At 43.2% G+C, this 20,972-nt stretch overlaps 1 protein-coding gene across 4 annotated transcripts in view; it reads right to left on the bottom strand.

Moving 5' to 3' along the window:
• Positions 1-20,972, bottom strand: part of MYRFL (myelin regulatory factor like) — a 59,257-nt gene that overhangs the window by 24,376 nt on the left and 13,909 nt on the right. For all 4 annotated transcript variants that reach the window (XM_033950694.1, XM_033950691.1, XM_033950693.1 and 1 more), the window contains 7 exons: positions 16,892-17,042; positions 16,552-16,747; positions 13,854-13,930; positions 10,199-10,309; positions 7,739-7,829; positions 5,460-5,660; positions 4,025-4,133 (listed from right to left, as the gene is read on the bottom strand). In XM_033950694.1, the coding sequence (XP_033806585.1) occupies positions 4,025-4,133; positions 5,460-5,660; positions 7,739-7,829; positions 10,199-10,309; positions 13,854-13,930; positions 16,552-16,747; positions 16,892-17,042 (936 nt within the window). The remainder of the gene's footprint in view (positions 1-4,024; positions 4,134-5,459; positions 5,661-7,738; positions 7,830-10,198; positions 10,310-13,853; positions 13,931-16,551; positions 16,748-16,891; positions 17,043-20,972) is intronic.

Genomic DNA, 20,972 nt, shown 5'->3' with positions numbered 1-20,972 from the left:
GTAATCCATCGGTCGTTTCTTTGCTATGTTATGATGGAGCCTTATTGCTAAAGAGGACTTAACGTAAGGTCACAGTAACCCATTACGGTACTAATTGCACAGCCTGATGGGGCAGAAAATGGATCGGATATCAGAAGAGAATGGGCAGGATTTGCACATTGCAACTACGTTACTATGTGGTAATTTGGACATAATTAGTTCAAATTGTTTTCTCCCGAAAAAAAAAAATAAGGGTGCCTATGTTACTGGGGTGCCTTGAGAGCTATTTCATTCTCAAGCTTTGCAAAATAAATATATTCATAGAGTGAGAGAGAGTGTCCCCTCCTCGTCTTGAAGACAGAAGTTTCACTGGGCCTCTGGGGTACTTTGCAACCGACTGAATTTTAGAAATTCCTCCCCCTTCGTCTTGAGTGATTAAAATCATTTGTCTCAAGGCCAGCCAGTAATGGGCAAATGTTCAAAGATATTTCCACAGGTAGATTGGGAGTTTACATGAGCAAAGAGACTCTGCTGGAAAGATATTTCCATTTCTGATAGAATACAACCCCCCCAGCTAATCCCCCAATATTCAGCTGGTGTTAGACAGTAGTTTTTTGTTCACCGCTAATGCTAAAACCAGAAATTCAATACTGGACCCTGTCCAGGTTTTCTGTTTTTTTAAAGCTGCCAAGTGCATCAGCAGTTAAGTTAATATTAAGACTTAACCTGCCATGGGTTAGTGAATAAAGATAGGACAGGTATTTATGCGGTCTTATTTATCCGCTAAACCTGGACACTTATACCTGAATATGAGGGCATAACTGGACTCCTCCCCTAGAGCGCCCCTGACAGCCAGTTTCCATGACCAGGAAGTGACATCAGAGGGAGAGCAGAGGTCGGTGCAGGGAAGTTAAAGAGAGAACGGGAAGGGGTGCGCGGCGGAGGGGGTTAGAAAAGAGGGCGGGGAGGTGCTCCCGCCCTAGGCGTCTTCCACCCTCACTATGTCACTGTCTGTGGAGGCTGAAAGTAGCCTCTATCTGGTCCACAAATACTTTGCGAGGACAGAAGACAGAGCGCATTAGTAACGTGCCCTCTTTCTGCAGAGCTTGTCGATTGGCTTAATATCCTCGGCAATCCGATGCTGGCAGCCCATTTGTATATCTTAAATAAATGGAAACATGCAGATATTCCATCAAGATTGGACTGGCTGACCAAACGCCATTACATGACTGGTGGGGAAAGATCCAGAAAACAAAACCAAAACTGCAGTAAAATGTACAAGGTGCAGGAATTTAATAAAAAGTCATAAAAACATGTATAAACACACATAAAATAAATATAATTTAAAAATCCCAAAACTGGTCCTAGTATTCATGTGGATCGGACCTGACATGGTCTGTTGTTTCGAAAAACACTTCTTTCTCAGGGGTCCCGGATGATGGTACGTAGAATATAAAAAAAACAGCTTGGGGAAAACCATAATCAAACGGCGCTGCTATAGGACAGCAGAGCAAATGCTGGAGGCGGACATGGAAACCTATTTTGGACCCCCCTCCCCTCCCCCCCCCATCCACTGCATTAGCACAAAGGATTTGTAACGTTGGGTTTCTTTTTTCTTTCCTGCAAGACTAAAGATTTCTCTGGTAAGATGCCTAAATCCAGCTGAATATCGTTTACATGCTGTGGTAATCACGGCCTTTATTTCTTTTTCTTCTTGTGTAGCGCCCTTCACTTAAATTGTAGTATTGACGTGCTGTACTATATTACCATTTGAATGCATTTTTCCTAGTATGTTATGCAACACTGCCTGATTGCTTTGTAATTTAAATAAAAAATGTTCAATTAAAAATAAAGTTTAAAAAAAAAATGTTATGTGCCCTCATTCTTCTCTCTCACCCATCCACTTTTCTTTGGGGTATTTTTCTATAGCAAATCTAAAATATTTTGGGATGTATTTGTAGGTAGGAGACATTATTATAATTATTCTGCAGTGCTTTATCGAGCTCTCAACATCTCCAAATAGAAATGCCAAGGTATTCCTGGTCAACATCGCACAGCAGATTTAAAAAGAAAGCCATGTTTTAATCAAATCACCTGTTAAAAGACTACTGCAGGGTTGTGGAGAAGAGAAAAACTCAGAGGCAAGTTATTGAAAGAGGGTGAAGACAGATATTAGGACAGTTTTTGAAAGGAATTTGTCCAGGTAACTTAATAGATAGCTGGGTACATTTCTCAACTATTATAAAAGTCACTCTCTGTGCCTTTACAGAAACATTCCATCGAATGTTATTCAACAGTTATTGAAACTTATGCTCAGAGACACGAAGGCAAATGTACCGCCTCACCACCCAATCATCGCATTGTTCAATACAGTGTCAAAATGATGACAACAGTCACTATTGAATTTGTAAGAGCCAAACGGGCTATAAGCTTAACATCTTATATTGATGAGTGTAAGATGAAAAGAACTTAGCTTTCTAAATTCACTGGTTCCGACGTGACACGTTTCGGGCCTGCTTCAGGGAACTGACATTGCTCGGCTAGACCGCCTCAAACTTTGGGTGATGAAGTCTCGTGTATCGTCAAGACTATCACATTTTCGCCATAAAGTTTAACTTCTTCCTGGAAATCTGATGGTACATTCGCCTTCATGCCTCTGCGCATAAGTTTCAATAACAGTTGAATAACATTCGATGGGATTTTGACTTTTATAATAGTTGCTCTATCCTTTTTTTGGGTCACTCAACATTAGCATTTTGGTTGAGTTTTTTGCCCTTTTCTTTATTTTAGACTGGGCACATTTCTCAGGCTGAACACTTAGGGCTCCTTTTACGAAGTCGCGTTACGGCAGAATAGCACGCACTAAAATGCTGCACGTGCTAGCCGCTACCATCTCCTCTTGAGCAGGCGGTAGTTTTTCAGCTAGCGCGCGCCATAGCGCACGCTAATCCAGTGCGTGCGCTAAAAACACTAGTGCACCTTTGTAAAAGGAGCCCATAGTACTCACACAAGTACATTTTCCAACAGCATTATGTATAATGCGGTGAGAGCTTTCAGGGAAATCGGTGAATCCCCAGCTCTACAGCCCTGCTTTTTTTTTTTTTTTTTTTTTTGGGGGGGGTTACTTTTAGCTTAATGCAGTTTCATTTGTTGAGTAGGCAACCTGCTCAACCAGTCAAACTGCATCAAACAAAAAGTAACACCCCCCCCCACCCACACACACACACACACACTCAAAAAAAAATAAGCAGGGCTCTTGGGCTGGGGATTCTCCAAACTCCCTGAAGGCCCTGACAATACTGATCTGAGTTTGATTGGCTGAGCAGCATCTGCCTGTTGCCTGATCGACCAATCAAATTCAGAGCAGTGCCCTCAGGGCCTTTAGGGAGTGGGGTGGATTCCCCGAAGGCCCTGACCGCATGCCACTGTGTACAGTTTATGGAGCAAATGAGTAATATAATTGTGTAATACTGTAATTTTGGTAACATTTTAGCAGTCAGCACTATTTGCAGTTGTCACTAGTTACTAGTGAATAACGCCCACAAAGAAGTGTACACGTCAACAGAACTAGGACAAATAATTCTTTATTCTGTAAAAGAACCGATACTGCCAGTGCTTCGGCTCTTGGCCTGCCTCAGGGGTCTTTTTAATTGTCTGCGATATGATTTCCTTATCAAAAATAATTGTCCCACTATCAAAGAAGAAAGCTAGTGTTGAATGCTGGCCGTGTGATACGTTCTAATTCGATAGTGGGACAATTATTTTTGATAAGGAAATTGTATGGCAGACAATTAAAAAGACCCCTGAGGCAGGCCAAGAGCCGAAACACTAGCAGTGCTGGGTTTCTTACAGAATAAAGAATTATTTGTCCCAGTTCTGTTGGCATGTACACTTCTTTGTGGGTGTTATTGACTTTTTGTGTATTTCGATCCCTTTCTTTGTGTTGTACTAGTTACTAGGAAGGGGGTGTGAGGGTTTTGTTGATCAGTTAAAAGGTACGGGAACCAAAGAAGGTTAAGAACTCCTGGACTACTTTCTTGAATACCTGTTTCATGGGTGCACTCTATTCCCACTGCAGAGGCAAATTCGGGCTTGTAGTCGTATTCCACAAGTCTCATTTGAGTTATTTTCTTCAAGAGCTCGGTTGTATCCACCTAGTGGAAGAAAGACCTGAGTTCAGTGTGAGATAATTCGGATTAAGAATCAGGCCAGGAATCTAAGAGCACTTTGGTGACAAAAAGTAGAAAACTTAAGTTGAAACAATTTTTATTGATGACAAAAGAACAGCAACAGGATATGGCAAAAAGATACAGTCAAGTCAACAACAATTTTCCCCTTGTTAAAAGTAGACAACTTAGATAATATAAGAAAGTTCTGGAATGAGAGGGCATAGGATGAAGTTCAGAGGCTCAGGAGTAATCTAAAGAAATACTTTTTTACAGAAAGGGTGGTAGATGTATGGAACAGTCTCCCAGAAGAGAAGGTGGAGACAGAGACTGTGTATGAATTCAAGAAAGCCTGGGAAAGGCACGTGGTATCTCTTAGGGAGAAGAAGAGATAATGGTTACTGCAGTTGGACAGACTGGATGGGCCATTTGGCCTTTATCTGCCATCATGTTTCTATAACCATAATGTTCTATGACATCACAATGCAAGTGTAAAGAACCTTAGCCAATAGGGAGAGAGGATGCAAATGTTAAGAATCTTAGCCAATAGGGAGAGGAGGAGATAATGGTTACTGCAGTTGGACAGACTGGATGGGCCATTTGACCTTATCTACCATTGTGTTTCTATATTTCTCCCTACCTCTACTGTCCTTACTGTCATCAGAATAGTAACATCACTAAAAAAATCTCATTGAATGCTACCACCTGACTTAAAACAGGATCCTCAGTTTCTGCCAAAATCCAATCTGCAACCAAAATTGGCCACTCGGGATCAGCAGCAACTGAAGTTGAAAACAAAACTGGCTTCCCTCCCCTTCACCCAACCTAAAAGAAGCCCATCTCAGACACCTTTTCCTCCACTGGCAATGGCACCCTCCTGGACACCCCTCCTCAATATCAGCTCCCTCCTGGGCCTGCCTTGTCATTGGTGGGTAATGGGTGCAGGAGCATCCCCTCTCACTCCTGCACATGGCTGACTCCAGGTCAAAATAACTTCAAGGACTTCCAGTGGCAGTTTCGGGAGACGGCCGCTGGAGGTCTAAGCAGCAATTTTGAGATTGGAACTGGGCATAGGCAGGAATGATCTTCATTGGCTCCTGCCCATGCCAGTTCCAATCTCAAAATGGCTGCCGGGACCTCAGAAGCCATTTTGACCTAGATTCAGCCATGCACAGGAGTTGAGCTGTTCCTACACCCACTACCCACCACTGACAAGAGTTACTTGTGACAATCTCTAGGGTTGAGAAACATTGCCACCAGCATTCAAGATGACCATCCACATTCAAGTTTTTTTCCCAAGCTCTTGAAGCTCACCTCTTGAACATTACGCTTGACACGGATGTCAGATGGGTGCATGATGCCCCCCATCACTTTCACATTACCACAGACGACGAGAGCTTCATCTGGCGTCTCTGTGTTGATTCCTACTCGGCCGTGACATACTACGGTCTCTGGAACCTGCCCTCGCTGCCACAGGTTCTCAGCATCGTTCTCAAATTGACCAGGGTTAGATGCCTGACAAACATTGCAACAAAAATATGACAGTGAGGAGCAAATACTTATTACTGTTGCTGATCCCAGTGTACAGAAAACAGCAAGGCATTCTAAGGAACGCACAAGGGCTTCCACCTCACCACAGTATGTGCTCTTTTCCCCTCCCAGAGTAAACAAAATAGCAAAATATTCTGAGGAACACTGCTTGCCCTAGATTGGTAGCATGGAATCTTGTTACTCTTTGGGATTCTGGAATCTTGCTATTCCTTGGGATTTTGTATGGAATGTTGCTACTCTTTGGGGTTCTAGAATCTTTAACTCTTTGGGATTCCGGAATCTTGCTATTCCTTGGGATTCTGTATGGAATGTTGCTACTCTTTGAGATTCTGGAATCTTGTTACTCTCTGGGATTCTGGAATCTTTCTATTCCTTGGGATTCTGTATGGAATGTTGCTTCTCCTTGGGTTTTGGCCAGGTACTAGGGACCTGGATTGGCCATCGTGAGAACAGGCTACTGGGCTTGATGGACCATTGGTCTGACCCAGTAAGGCTATTCTTATGTTAAGAGCTTCTCACCCTACTGTACACTTTTTCCCCCAAGCATTTGGAAATGAAGAATCCATTACCAGCCAGTGGCGTAGTAAGAAAGGTGCAGGGGGAGGGGGAGGGGGCGGTCCACCCCAGGCGCGGTCTTCCTAAGGGAGCAGCACACCTCCTCCTCTCTGCCCCCCCCCCCCCGCTCCACTCCTTGCCACAAGCCCCTTACCTTTCCCTGTACTTTTTTTTTACTCCCCCGGCTTGAGGTTGCTGCCCATGTTGGCACTGGCGCTCTCTCTGGTGTCACTTCCAGGACCGATGTGGGAATGCTCACGCCGGAGAAGGACTGGGAAAGGGAAGGGGGCAGAGGGGGCGGGGGAGGGGCACCTCTCACCCTTACCACACCACCGACCACAGCTTATTTTGCTTCAAACTCTTGTATAATAAGGTCCCTCTTCAATATCCGTTCTGCTGTGGCAAAGGCCTTCACAGTCTCATTGTTCTTGAGGAAGGGAAGTCCATCCACCAGACTTCACCACTGGTGACAGCAGAGGTGATCAAAATAGACCACCCGACACTGGAGGTGGCTGCTGACCACCTTCGGATCTTCAGAGGCGGTATCTTGAGAACGCCACTGAAAATCATCGCAGACCACCCCAGTGCTCTCTGGGTAGGATAAGGGCGGTCCTGCGAGTCATACGCTACTGTTAATAATTCATGTGCAGCAGCCGCCATTTTCAAAAACTACTGCCGGCCCCAGTAACTGAAATCTATGACGCACTTTTTTCCAAGCGTTACTTTATAAATTTACCGCTGCTCGTTGTTTCTATAGCGCTACCATGCATACACAGCACTGTACATCAAAGTTCCTGCTCGAAAGACCTTAGAATTTACTTATGACAAACTGGACAAAAAGGGGCATCTATACCTATCCCTATATATATGGCCAGAGTTAGAGGCCTGAAAAACATTACATTTAAAAAAAAAAAAAAAAACTCCAAAATTAAACATTCATTCGGTCATGTCTGGTACGAAGAGCTTCCAGAGGCATGAAAGAATAATGTCAATATTTTTATTCTTCAATTACAGTAAAGCAAACTGAGGCTTAGGATGTGATGACAGTGACTTTTCTCAAGGACACCCACTAGGTCAATAGAATTCTGAAACGTGTCTCTCAGGAATCTAATTAATGCATCAATAAACCCACTCGGTATTGCCAATGTTCTGTGTTTTTTGTGTACACTTCCTGCTTCAAGGGATGCCCGATTTGACAGGAGAAACAACATTCTGTGTTAGCTTGGGGTGGCTTGGGCAGATCAATTCTAAATAAAGCCAGCGCTAACATACATTGAAGCCCAGGGCAGAGGTTACTATGTAAGCCCAGCTTGTCAGAAGCACGACTCAGCTTTGCCAAGCAAAACCCTTTGTGGTGTACACGGTGGGATGGAGGGCGGGACGGCAGGAGAAAACCAAACTGCAGCCTCCAAACAATATGAACAGAAGCATTTTGTATTTCCAAACAAGCACACAATTCAAAACAAGGAGCTTTGTGGTATACCTACCCTTACGATAATCTTTTCCGAGATATGAGAAGCCAGCAGATACGACTGGTCTTGATTTGTGGCACAGAGACTGACCACCAACATAAAGTATCTACAGGAAGACCAATGACAACAGAGATGCCTTTCGCACTTAGGAAAGAAATATACAGACAAATGTCTTCATAATCAGTGAGGCTAAATTTGTCTTGGAACTTGACAGTACACAGAAATGTGCAAATGGTTGTAAATTATACAGAGTTTTAAGTCATGCATGAGACCAAATTGAGTGAAGGTCCATTCCTGTCCAAATAATACATCAGCATAATCAAGAATGAGGGTACTGGTAGGGTGGGTGGCCCTGCTTTTACTATTACCACAAAGCTTCCCAAACCGGTCTCGGGAACCCCACAGCTATTCCGATATCCCTAGAACTAGGCATGAGATAAGGCTGCAAATGCTGAGCCTCCAGCATATGTAGATTAATTGAAACCCAAATAATAATTGGGAATGCAAAACACACAAAGTGAATCAAAGGAAAAAAACGTCAAGTTATTTTCTTCTGTGCTCAGAGATGTAGGAACGAGGAGACCGTTGAGTGAGCACACAGCCCGCTATTTAAACGGTTCTTTTCCCAATCAGCGCACGGTTTTTACTTTTTGGGGTGTTTTTTTTACTTAATTGCGCTTAGACGGTAATGCTTTAGAACACTTTTAACGTTGTGAACTTAACTTGTGAGTTAGAGATTAAATCTTCCGCTCACGGATCCTGACACATTGCGCCGTCTCTGCAAAAACAATGTTGAAATATTGGACTATACAAAGCAGAGACGGCGCGAGCAGAGTCTTCTATAAGATTAACAGGATTCTCTGAAGCAGTAGTTAGCGAAACGCGTCAGGACCCGTGAGCGGAAGATTTAATCTCTAACTCACAAGTTAAGTTCATAACGTTAAAAGTGTTCTAAAGCATTACCGTCTAAGTGCAATTAAGTAATAAAACACCAAAAAAAAGTAAAAGAGCCGTTTAAATAGCGGGCTACGTGCTCACTCAGCAGTCGCCTTGTTATTTATTCATTTAAAACATTTTTAATCCACCTCTATCCATGGCGGCTCACAATATTACATACATATTTCAAGACTTGCACAACATAAAGGGCTCCTTTTACTAAGCGGTTTTAGCACGCGCTTAGCGTGCACTGAAGTGCCCCGCGCGCTAGACCTTAACGCCAGCATTGAGCTGGCGTTAGTTCTAGCCGCGTAGCGGGGGGTTTAGCGCGTGCTACAATCCTGCGCGCGCTAAAAACGCTATCGCAGCTTAATAAAAGGAGCCCAAAGATCCTCTACATCAGCAAAAATCTTAAGATTATGCCATCTCAACCGTTCATCTACTACATTACTTCAATCAAGCAGCACAAATCTAAGAACCTGCAAAACAAAAATGATATTTAGACAGTAAAAAATTAATTCAAGAAGCAGAATATTAGCTTAGAAAAGCTTGAACAATCAAATGGGTCTTGAGTAAGTTTCTAAACGGCAATAGATTTCTGCAAAAATGTAAAGCACCAGTCCAGCTATAGAGAAACATGACTTTTTGGTCTGTACATATCGTAAAACATTCCCCTTTGATGTGTCTAACACCCAACGATTCTGTGACCTCAGCATCCTTGGCGGAGTATAGAGTGTTAGGCATTTTGCCAACTAATTCAGCAAGAAGTCATAAACACCTTGTTGGACAAGTTTCAAAACTTTGAATTGGATACGAAACAGAATCGACAACCAGTGCAATGTTTTTAAAATAGGTGTAATGTGTTCGTATCGAGATACAAAACTCAGCTGCCCGGCTACTGGCTGGAGTATCATTTGTAACGCTGTAATACGTACTTGAGGTAAACCTAGACAGATACCATTACAGTAATCTATCTGGGATAGTACTAACGTTTGAAGTACCTGTCTGAAATCCCAATTTGACAAAATATTCTTCAAATGAGACAGTTTCTGCACGCTGAAATAAGCAGGCCTCACTACTTTTGAGATCTGTGCTTTGAAGGATAGATACGCATCTACCCTCACGCCAAGTACTCTAATTTCTTCACAGATCTTAATCAGTTGTTCACAAGCATTCATCTCTTTAGGCCACAAATGTTCATCCACCTCACCCGCAATCAGGATCTCTGTTTTCCCAACATTCAGCTCAAAGCTTCTACCTCTCAACGGTCTCCTTGTTCGTAAATGTCTCAGCACAGAAGATAGTAAGTTGAAGGTTTTTCTATGATTTACTTTATCTGGTGTACTTTGTATGTTTTCACTCTAATGCATATTAATTGTGCATATTCTAAAAACGAGAGGATGTGGAGATACAATGGTGGGCTTGGGAAGCCCCACCCTTTAGAAATCTTCACGCTTTTGCTGATAAAATTCCTGGTTGGGGAGGTTCTTCCATCCACCATTCTACTTCTAGCAACCAGTACAAATGACATCATCCTACCTCTGGTCTGGGTTGGGTTTCCCCTTCTTCCTCATATTATTGGCTGTGGTTTCACTAAAATGTAACCTGCCCAGTGTTATCTTTGTCACTTGGTCTCCTGGAAGCTCAACTCTGCAGCAAAACATGAAAACATTAAGATTAAGACAGGTCGTATCTCCGCATCGCCTCTTCTTTCGACATTAAGGTGGCTAGTGGGCAGCTGGGTCCTCCTAACTCAGTAGATACAGACACACTTCAAACAGGGATCTTAACCAGCAGGGCGAGAGCAGGTCAAATGGGGTGCGGAGAAGGGTCTTGATATCTGAGGCGTTTTACTGAAACTTTCTAGATAGAGTCAAGGCAGTTATTTTGACAGTTATAACTGTGTACTATCGAAATTGCAAAGGCAGGTTATCAGTTAGCACCGTGGGCAGCTAACAGCTAATAGAGGACCTATGATTTATGAAGGGGTGTGTGAGGGTTTCACTGATTAGTTAAAGGGGTGCAGGAACCAGAAAAAAGTTGAGAACTCCTGTCTTATTTAAATGAATGCTCACATAATTTATATAACGAAAATCTTTTCTCCTCATTCCATAAATATCCACGTTCTTCTGTCCTAAAACTAATGTACTTCCTTCCTCTGCCCCTTACTTCTGTCCGTCTGTCTGTCTCTATTTTGTGGCTTTGATTTTTAACAAGTTTGTTAATTATATAATATGTATAACCCTATTTTTAAAGTCTTTGTATATCGCTTAGAAGTTTGATAAGCGAATTAATCAAATTTCGAATAAAACTTGGAACACAGTTATTGCCTGGTGCCACTGACGTTCACAGCTTGGAGGAAAACGAGGAGATTTGAAGTAGGAAAACTCAGCCCACAATGCGTTAGCTGCAACGCTGGTCGCATGTGGATTTTGTCGCAGCGTTTGATATTGAATACTTCGGGGGGCTTTGCAAGTCCTTTCTACTTAAACTTAGAGCCATTCTTTTTCGATTTCCAGTATAACAGTGCCGTCTACTGGATCACAAGCATACCCCTGAGGAAGGCTTTCTTTTAGAAACCGAAACACAGACCATGTTGGGATCTAGCTGCATATATATATATATGTATACTTTCAATAAATTGATGGTTCTAAAGGCTGATGCACAGAGTCCCTTTCCCACTTTTTCTCGTGTTCAGTTCCATTATCCATGGGATTGAATTATCCTTTCTGTTTTGGCAAACTACATAGTAACATAACAGATGATGGCAGATAAAGACCCGAATAGTCCATCCAGTCTGCCCAACCTGATTCAATCTAAAAATTATTTTTTTTAGCTATTTCTGGGCAAGAATCCAAAGCTCTACCTGATACTATGCTTGGGCTCCCACTCCTGAAGTCTCCATCAAAGCTTACTCCAGTCCATCTACTACACCCTCCCAGCCATTGAAGCCCTCCCCAGCCCATCCTCCACCAAACAGCCATATATAGACACATACCGTGCAAGTCTGCCCAGTACTGGCCTTAGTTCTTCAATATTTACTATACTTTTCTGATTCTAGATCCTCTGTGTTCATCCCACACTTTTTTGAACTCTGTCCAGTCATCTTATACTTTCATAATATTTAACCTGATCTTTGTCCAATATTAATAATTCAATCCATGTCATATCTTTCCATTTTCTTTGAATTAACGAAGCCAATCAGCTTCCAAACTTCCAAAACACCAAATCCCGAAGTGACAGTCCCTTGGAGTCTAGGATCTGTGCCGCTATAGCATCAAACTGTGTATACTTTGGTTCCAGATTTTAGGTCTAATGAAACTCTTCAGTCATTGGATAAAGTAAAATCCCAAGTCACAGTGTCAGTTCAGGATTTAACCTAATCTAATCTGCCTCATGTTTCCTCACTTAGTCGACATCAGTGGTGGTCTACTATATGCTTGTATCACAAATACGAGGGGGCATGATGGGAAAAAAACTTGCCAATGTCAATTATTGGACTCAGACAGACAAATATGTCTCTAGTATGTTGTTATAATAGGATTTGATGCTACTGTTATGTTTTTCTATTGGGGGGGGGGGTCTATTCTTGAAACATTGTACTAAAGATATTTGAACTAAAAAAAAACCTGCATCAAGTTTTCTCACCAGTATACCAGTATTAGAGAATGACATGGGGACAAATTTTTCCCCGTCCCCGCAGGAGCTCATTTTCCTGTCCCTTCCCGGAGAGTTCTTTTCCTGTCCCTGCCCCATTCTTGCAAGCTCCATCCTCATCCGCTCAAGCCTCAAACCCTTTAAAATCCTAAGTAGCAACATTCTAGAGCTCAGATTGTGATGTCATAATGCCTCATTCCACCAATGCCTAAGCTCCGTCCTCATCTGCACAAGCCTCAAACCCTTTAAAATCCTAAGTAACAACATTCTAGAGCTCAGATTGTGATGTCATAATGCCTCATTCCACCAATGCCTGAGCTCCGTCCTCATCCGCACAAGCCTCAAACCCTTTAAAATCCTAAGTAGCAACATTCTAGAGCTCAGATTGTGATGTCATAATGCCTCATCCCACCAATGCCTAAGCTCCGTCCTCATCCGCACAAGCCTCAAACACTTTAAAATCCTAAGTAGCAACATTCTAGAGCTCAGATTGTGATGTCATAATGCCTCATTCTACCAATGACTAAGCTTCGTCCTCATCTGCACAAGCCTCAAACACTTTCAAATCCTAAGTAGCACCATTCTAGAGCTCCGATTGTGATGTCATAATGCCTCATTCCACCAATGCCTAGTTCCGTCCTCATCTGCATAAGCCTCAAACACTTTCAAATCCTAAGTAGCAACATTCCAGAGCTCAGATTGTGATGTCATAATGCTTCATTCCACCAATGCCTAAGCTCCGTCCTCATCCATATAAGCCTCAAACACTTTAAAATCATTAGTAGCAACATTCCAGAGCTCAAATTGTGATGTCATAATGCCTCATTCCACCAATGCCTAAGCTCCGTCCTCATCTGCACAAGCCTCAAACACTTTAAAATCATAAGTGTTTGAGGCTTGTGCGGTTAAAGCAGAGCTTACAGGAATGGGGCAGGGCAGGGACAGGGACAGCGGCAAAACTCACAGGGACGGGACAGGGAAATTGAGTTCCTGCGGGGACGGGGAAAAAATCTGTCCCTGTTTTTATTCTCTACCAAGCATCCTCTGAAAGAGCAAGGAAATGTTAGTGCTCTGGCGTTGTAGCTGGATCAGTTACTATTAAGATTTTTGGAAGGATTTATCAAAGATTTTTCCCCAGTTTGAGTCCAGTACAAAGTCTACTCCAGCTCTATTAATGAAAGTATCTCAGCATTTTCAACTGGAAATACTAGAGCAAAATTCCTTTCTTTACCCAGATCTTCTTCCCATTTGATGTACCAGAGGCACAACTTATTCTTGGCTAGTCTGATAATAAATTGAGTCAATAAAAACCTGTATTAAATTGTAGACCTTAAATTCTGACAGTAGCAGAAGAATAAAGAGACCCAAAGAACCTGGAAACATGCATAAACCCAACAAGCATTTTGATCTAGGTGACCCATGTGCCCCTTCATGGGGTTTTTCTTAGATAGCTATAGATTTATACCTTAAAAGTGTATAACTGTTCTGGAAAACTATTTGACAGTCAATCATTTAGACACCGAGGCCCAAAACATACTTAACAGGATTGAACGTCTTTTTGCTTCGATCCGACTGGGACTGTTCAATGGCAATGGTCTGGGTGGCAGCTTCGACCTAGATTTGGGGGAGAAAAGAATGGTGATAATTTTAAAATATAGAAAAACAAATACTACAGAAATGTGGATTGTTGTAGTAGAGAAACACAGCAGAAAACAGCAAAGTGGGCAGACAGGATGGGCCATTTGGCCTTTATCTGCCATCATGTTTCTATGTTTCTATAATCATAAAGCTCTATGACCTCACAATGCAAGTGATAAGAGCCTTAGCCTATTGGAAGAGGAGATGCAAATGTTAAGAGCCTTAGCCAATAGGGAGAGGAGGAGATAGTGGATGCTGTGGATGGGCCATTTGGCCTTTATCTGCCATCATGTTTCTATGTTTCTATAATCATAAAGCTCTATGACCTCACAATGCAAGTGATAAGAGCCTTAGCCTATAGGAAGAGGAGATGCAAATGTTAAGAGCCTTAGCCAATAGGGAGAGAAGGAGATAGTGGATGCTGTGGATGGGCCATTTGGCCTTTATCTGCCACCATGTTTCTATCACCATAAAGTTCTATGACATCACAATGCAAACGTTAAGAGCCTTAGCCAATAGGGAGAGGAGGAGATAGTGGATGCTGCAGATGGGCCATTTGGCCTTTATCTGCCGTCATGTTTCTATGTTTCTAAACCATAAAGCTTTATGACCTCACTACTAGAGAATTACACGGAGATAAATTTTTCCTCATCCCGTCCCTGTGAGTTTTGTCGCTGTCGCTATCCCTGTCCCATTCCTGTAAGCTCTGCCTTAACTGCACAAACCTTGAACACTTAAGATTTTAAAGTGTTTGAGGCCTGTGCAAATGAGGAACGGGGCAGGGACAGGAAAATTTGCCAGGATAGGGAAATGAGTTCCCGCGGGGACGGGAAAAATTTGTCCCCGTGTCATTCTCTACTCACTGTGAAGGTGTAAAGAACCTTAGCCAATAGGGAGAGGAGGAGATAGTGGATGCTGTGGATGGGCCATTTGGCCTTTATCTGCCATCATGTTTCTATAACCAAAAACTCTATGACCTCACAATGCAGGTGTAAAGAGCCTTAGCCAATAAGAAGAGGAGATGCAAATGTTAAGAGCCTTAGCCAATAGGGAGAGGAGGAGATAGTAGATGCTGTGGATGGGCCATTTGGCCTTTATCTGCCATCATGTTTCTATAACCATAAAGCTCTATGACCTCACAATGCAGGTGTAAAGAGCCTTAGCCAATAGGAAGAGGAGATGCAAATGTTAAGAGCCTTAGCCAATAGAGAGAGGAGGAGATAGTGGATGCTGCGGATGGGCCATTTGGCCTTAATCTGCCATCAGGTTTCTTTGTTTCATGACGCAACAAGCCACTAGTGCATGACATGTATGGCTAACACCCATATTGCAAAACCACTGAAGACAAATGAGTTTACGCTCCTCTGCCAGCAGGTGGAGACCAAGAACACATTGACTTTTGGCAGTAGTACAAGTGGGCTGTGGAGTCCCATTTACAATCAGTCTGTTCTCAAATATTAGAAATCCATTTTATGCTGCAGAGTGAAGAACTTGTTTGAAGCCAAAGGATCAAATGTCTCCCTCATGCCTGGGATCAAAAGGGATTTCCAAATGCACCTGGATAACTTGCTTATACATGTTACATTTATGAACTCCAGAGGGAAGTTCTCTTTGGTACAAGGCAGGTTTTACATTGAGCATTAGCAGTAAATTTTAGAGGCTGAGATCAGGGTAAGCAGCATAAAATCTGTTTTACTCCTTGGGATCTTGCCAAGTACTTGTGACCTGGGTTGGCCACTGCTGGAAACAGAATACTGGGCTTGATGGATCTTCAGTCTGTCCCAGTATGGCAATTTTTATACTTTTATGTGAGCCAAGTCAAGTCTAGCGAGCCAAGCATTTGTGACATCACTGATGAGGTTGGCTCTTAGGCATTAGCGGAATGAGGCATTATGACATCACAATCTCAGCTCTGGAATGTTGCTACTCTTTGGGTTTCTGACAGGTACTTGGGACCTGCGTTGGTCACTGTTGGAAACAAGCCATTGTGACATCACTGCTGAGGTTGGCTCTTAGGCATTGGTGGAATGAGGCATTATGACATCACAATTGCAGCTCTGGAATGTGGCTACTCTTTGGGTTTCTAACAGGTACTTGTGGCCTGTGTTGGTCACTGTTGGAAACAAGCCATTGTGACATCACTGCTGAGGTTGGCTTAGGCATTGGTGGAATGAGGCATTATGACATCACAATCTCAGCTCTGGAATGTTGCTACTATTTGGGTTTCTGACAGGTACTTGTGACCTGGGTTGGCCACTGTTGAAAAACACGATACTGGGCTTGATGGACCTTCGGTCTGTCCCAGTATAGCAATTCTTATGTTCTTATCTTGGCTCAGGAGTGAGGTTCATTCATGCCATGGTATATGCAATACTAACACAGTTGTAGACATTGTCCCCCAAAACAGGTTTGTAGAAAAGACCTCAAGAGATTGTCTAGGGGTGTCTCTCTCTTCCTCTAGGCAGGACATCTTGTACCTCAACTCTCAAACTGTTCTCTTCCTATTCCAGGCACTTTTTCACTTCACCAACCTGTGTCAAATCTGTATTACTGCAAATCTATTGACTTTCAGCCAGCCTTAAAACAGTGAAAGTTACCTTAATGCCAAAAACTTTCAAATGAAACTTTTCGATAGGTTTCAGGCCCAGTTGTGTTTTGAGATACTTTGGACTGCCGATCATTCTGACGTGGACCGTGACCTGGAAATGATTCTTTTTTTGACAGACAAATGCGTCGTCAAGGGTTGAAAAGTTAAATCCCTTATCCGTAACAACCTGGTAGCCAAGAGCAGGCCTAGATTAAAGACAAAAAAAAGCAAAACAAAAAGGGTACTCAAATATAATATCGACAGAGAAATATTTTGGAACTCTGGAAGTTCAGGTAGTCTTGAAACACATCTATTTCATAACGCACTTATTTCACGACTGGGACACTTACACTCTTTCACAGTTGCTACTGAACAAGCTGTTCCAGTGCGTAGTCTGGTAAGGCTGCCAGGTTAGCGAATGATTGCACTTGTCTACGGAGGCTGACGTCTGTCCATCACTATCATAGCTGGCTACGTCTCCACTGCAGTCTCTTCCCGTCACTGCACAAAGGAGAAGAATTACTTGCAGAGATCACGAGTGCCAAAAAAAGATCCAAAATCAATGTGTTTATGAATGCCATTTCCACTTTTTCTTACGACTTCCAAAACATAGCGCTTTGCATACCAGAATCACATATGTACTATCACAAAAATGCCCTTTCTGGAAACGTCAATCGCTCCTCCTAAACTTACTTGCTCCACTTCATCACTGACGCTGAAACCGTGGATTGAAGACAAAGTTTTATTTTATTTTTCTTTCCAGCTTATGATTTATCTTTAATCTTATCTATTGTTTTGCCTTTTGTCTTTGTTTTGTTCTATTTCTATCATTTAAATTTCTCCAGAATTCTACTGTTCAACGGCTCCCCCTTCTGCTTCTATTCCTTTCTCTCCTCTCTTCTACCTTCCAAAGTATTTAGATCAATGCTGTCTTGTTAAAATGTTTATTTTATTTTTATTTTTCCTCTAACTCTACTTTTCACTTCTCTATTACCCTCCAGGTACTTTAGTTAGATTGTGAGCCTTCGGGACAGTAAGGGAATTTTTCAAGTACCTTTCTTATTTCTAATCTTAATGTATATTTTCTGTAAACCGCTTAGAACCTAACGGATGTAGCGGTATATAAGAAATAAATTACATTACATTACATATCACATTTGTACTATCAGGCTACTGTATCTGCTTTTCCACAGTCATCAGCACACGCCCTGGTGGTAGGTAGGAAAGTGACTAGAGAATGACACGGGGACTATTTTTCCCCCGTCCTGGAAGGAATTCAATTTCCCTGTCCCGTCCCACAAATTTTGTCGCTGTCCCTGTCCTTGCCCCATTCCTGTAAGCTCTGCCTTAACCGCACAAGCCTCGAACACTTGTGATTTTAAAGGGTTTGAGGCTTGTGCAGATGAGGACGGAGCTTAGGCATTGGTGGAATGAGACATTATGACATCACAATCTGAGCTCTAGAATGTTGCTACTTAGGATTTTAAAGTGTTTGAGGCTTGTGCAGATAAGGAGCTTGCAGGAATGGGGCAGGGACAGGAAAAGAACTCGCCGGGATGGGAAAATGAGTTCTAATCTAATCCTTGGATTTATATATCGAGTCATCTTCTAAATTAGAAGCTTGACTCGGTTTACATAAAGGGTCCAGAGAAAAGCGACTAAAATGGTTAAGGGGCTGGAGGAGTTGCCGAGATTAGAGAAACTGGGCCTCTTCTCCCTTGAAAAGAGGAGACTGAGAGGGGACATGATCGAAACATTCAAGATACTGAAGGGGATAGACTTAGTAGATAAAGACAGGTCGTTCATAAGGGGAGCACAACTCAAACAATTGGTGTTGGAGCCTACTAGGGCCCAGGCGATACTGGATATGGTACTCACCAACGGAGGAAGTGTCTCGGAGGTATCAGTGGGCGACAAGCTAGCCTCTAGCGACCACAACATGATATGGTTTCAACCTCAAGAAAGGGTTCACTAGATCTAACACGACAACAAAAGTTCTCAGCTTTCGAGGCACTGACTTTAAAGGCATGGGAGATTTTGTCCATCAGGCACTGCGTCACAAAGCGGTGACCAACAATGTGGAGGCTATGTGGTCAACCTTGAAAACAACCCTACACGCAGCAACAGACCGTCACATAAAATCCGTGAGTAAACGGCGAAGAAAAAACAGACCTCAATGGTTCACCTCAGAGATATCTGACCTCGTTAAAGACAAGAAACGAGCACTCATTCACTACAAACGCACGAAGGGTAAAGAGGCTAAAACAAAATATATGACTAAGTCGTCAGCGGTCAAACTGGCGGTCAAAGAAGCCAAGCTCCGAGTAGAAGAAAACTTAGCGAATAACATTAAAAAGGGGGACAAATCTTTCTTCAGGTATATTAGTGATAGAAAAAAAAAAACACAGATGGAATAGTACGCCTCAGAAAACCTGACGGAAATTATGCAGAATCGAATACAGATAAAGCCGAACTACTAAATAAGTACTTCTGCTCAGTCTTCACCTGCGAGGCGCCAGGGTCAGGTCCAAAGTTAAAGGTGAAGCATAACTCGGGAGACCCGTTTCAGAACCACGAGTTTACACCCAGTGACGTATACGACCAACTATCGAAACTCAAGGTGAACAGAGCCATGGGACCGGACAATCTGCACCCAAGGGTGCTCAGAGAGCTGTGTGACGTCCTGGCGGAACCGTTAGCCGTACTCTTCAATCTCTCTCTCAGTACGGGAAAAGTCCCATTGGACTGGAAAACAGCTAACGTCGTTCCTCTGCACAAAAAGGGTTGCAAGGCAGAAGCTGCAAATTACAGACCGGTGAGTCTCACTTCGATTGTGAGTAAGCTCATGGAAACACTAGTCAAACGCAAACTAGACACGATCCTTGATGAGGGGAACCTACGCAACCCCCACCAACACGGTTTCACCAAGGGTAGGTCATGCCAATCCAATCTTATCAGCTTCTTTGACTGGGTAACTAGGAGGCTGGACCTGGGAAGAGTCCCTAGACGTCGTGTACTTGGACTTCAGCAAAGCTTTTGACAGCGTCCCCCACCGTAGATTACTGAGCAAGATGAAATCAATGGGATTAGGTGATACACTAACTGCATGGGTCAGCGACTGGCTAAGCGGGAGATTTCAGAGGGTGTTGGTTAACGGTACCCTCTCTGAAACATCGAGGGTGACCGGTGGAGTGCCGCAGGGATCAGTCTTGGGCCCGATCCTTTTCAACATATTTATAGGAGACATGACTCAGGGGCTTCAAGGTAAGATAGCATTATTCGCTGACGATGCCAAATTATGTAACACTGTGAGTGACACCGCAAGTAAAAATGATTTGTCCGACAGCATGAGGCAGGACCTGCTTTTACTGGAACATTGGTCCACTACCTGGCAGCTGGGCTTCAATGCGAAAAAATGCAAGGTCATGCACCTTGGTAACAATAATCCGTGTAAGACATACACACTGAATGGTGAAACCTTGTCCAGGACTACAGCAGAGCGGGATTTGGGGGTGATCATAAGTGGAGACATGAAATCAGCCAATCAAGTGGAGAAGGCTTCATCTAAGGCTAGACAAATGCTGGGATGTATCCGTAGAGGCTTTGTTAGCCGGAAGCCAGAGGTCATTATGCCGTTGTACAGAAGCATGGTGAGACCTCATCTGGAATACTGTGTGCAATTCTGGAGGCCGCACTACCGTAAGGATGTGCTGAGAGTTGAGTCGGTTCAGCGAATGGCCACCAGGATGATCCTGGGGCTCAAGGATCTCTCGTATGAAGACAGGCTGCACAAGTTGCGGCTATACTCTCTCGAGGAACGTAGGGAGAGGGGAGATATGATAGAGACATTTAAGTACATCACTGGTCGCATAGAGGTGGAAGACGACGTTTTCCTTCTAAAAGGACCCTCGTCCACAAGGGGACATCCGTTGAAAATCAGGGGGGGGAAATTTCATGGGGATACCAGGAAGTACTTCTTCACTGAAAGAGTGGTGGACCATTGGAATGAGCTCCCGGAGCAGGTGATCGTAGCCAGCAGCATACAAGATTTTAAGAATAAATGGGATGCCCACGTCGGATCCCTACGAGGGTAGCATAGAGGAGGGCAGCTTGGGGACGGGTGATAGAGTGTAGATTAGGGGAGGGTTGTTGGAGTGGGCAGACTTGATGGGCTATGGCCCTTTTCTGCCATCATTTTCTATGTTTCTATGTTCACCTTCTCCAAGGTGGAGAGAACGAGAGGGCACTCTCTAAAGTTAAAAGGGGATAGATTCCGTACAAACGTAAGGAAGTTCTTCTTCACCCTGAGAGTGGTGGAAAACTGGAACGCTCTTCCGGAGTCTGTTATAGGGGAAAATACCCTCCAGAGATTCAAGACAAAGTTGGACAATTTCCTGCTAAACTGGAACGTACGCAGGTGAGGCTGGACTC

Source organism: Geotrypetes seraphini, chromosome 7 (genome assembly GCF_902459505.1).
Source record: "Geotrypetes seraphini chromosome 7, aGeoSer1.1, whole genome shotgun sequence".
NCBI classification, from domain to species: Eukaryota; Metazoa; Chordata; class Amphibia; order Gymnophiona; family Dermophiidae; genus Geotrypetes; species Geotrypetes seraphini.
This window is presented reverse-complemented; position numbering and strand designations above follow the sequence as displayed.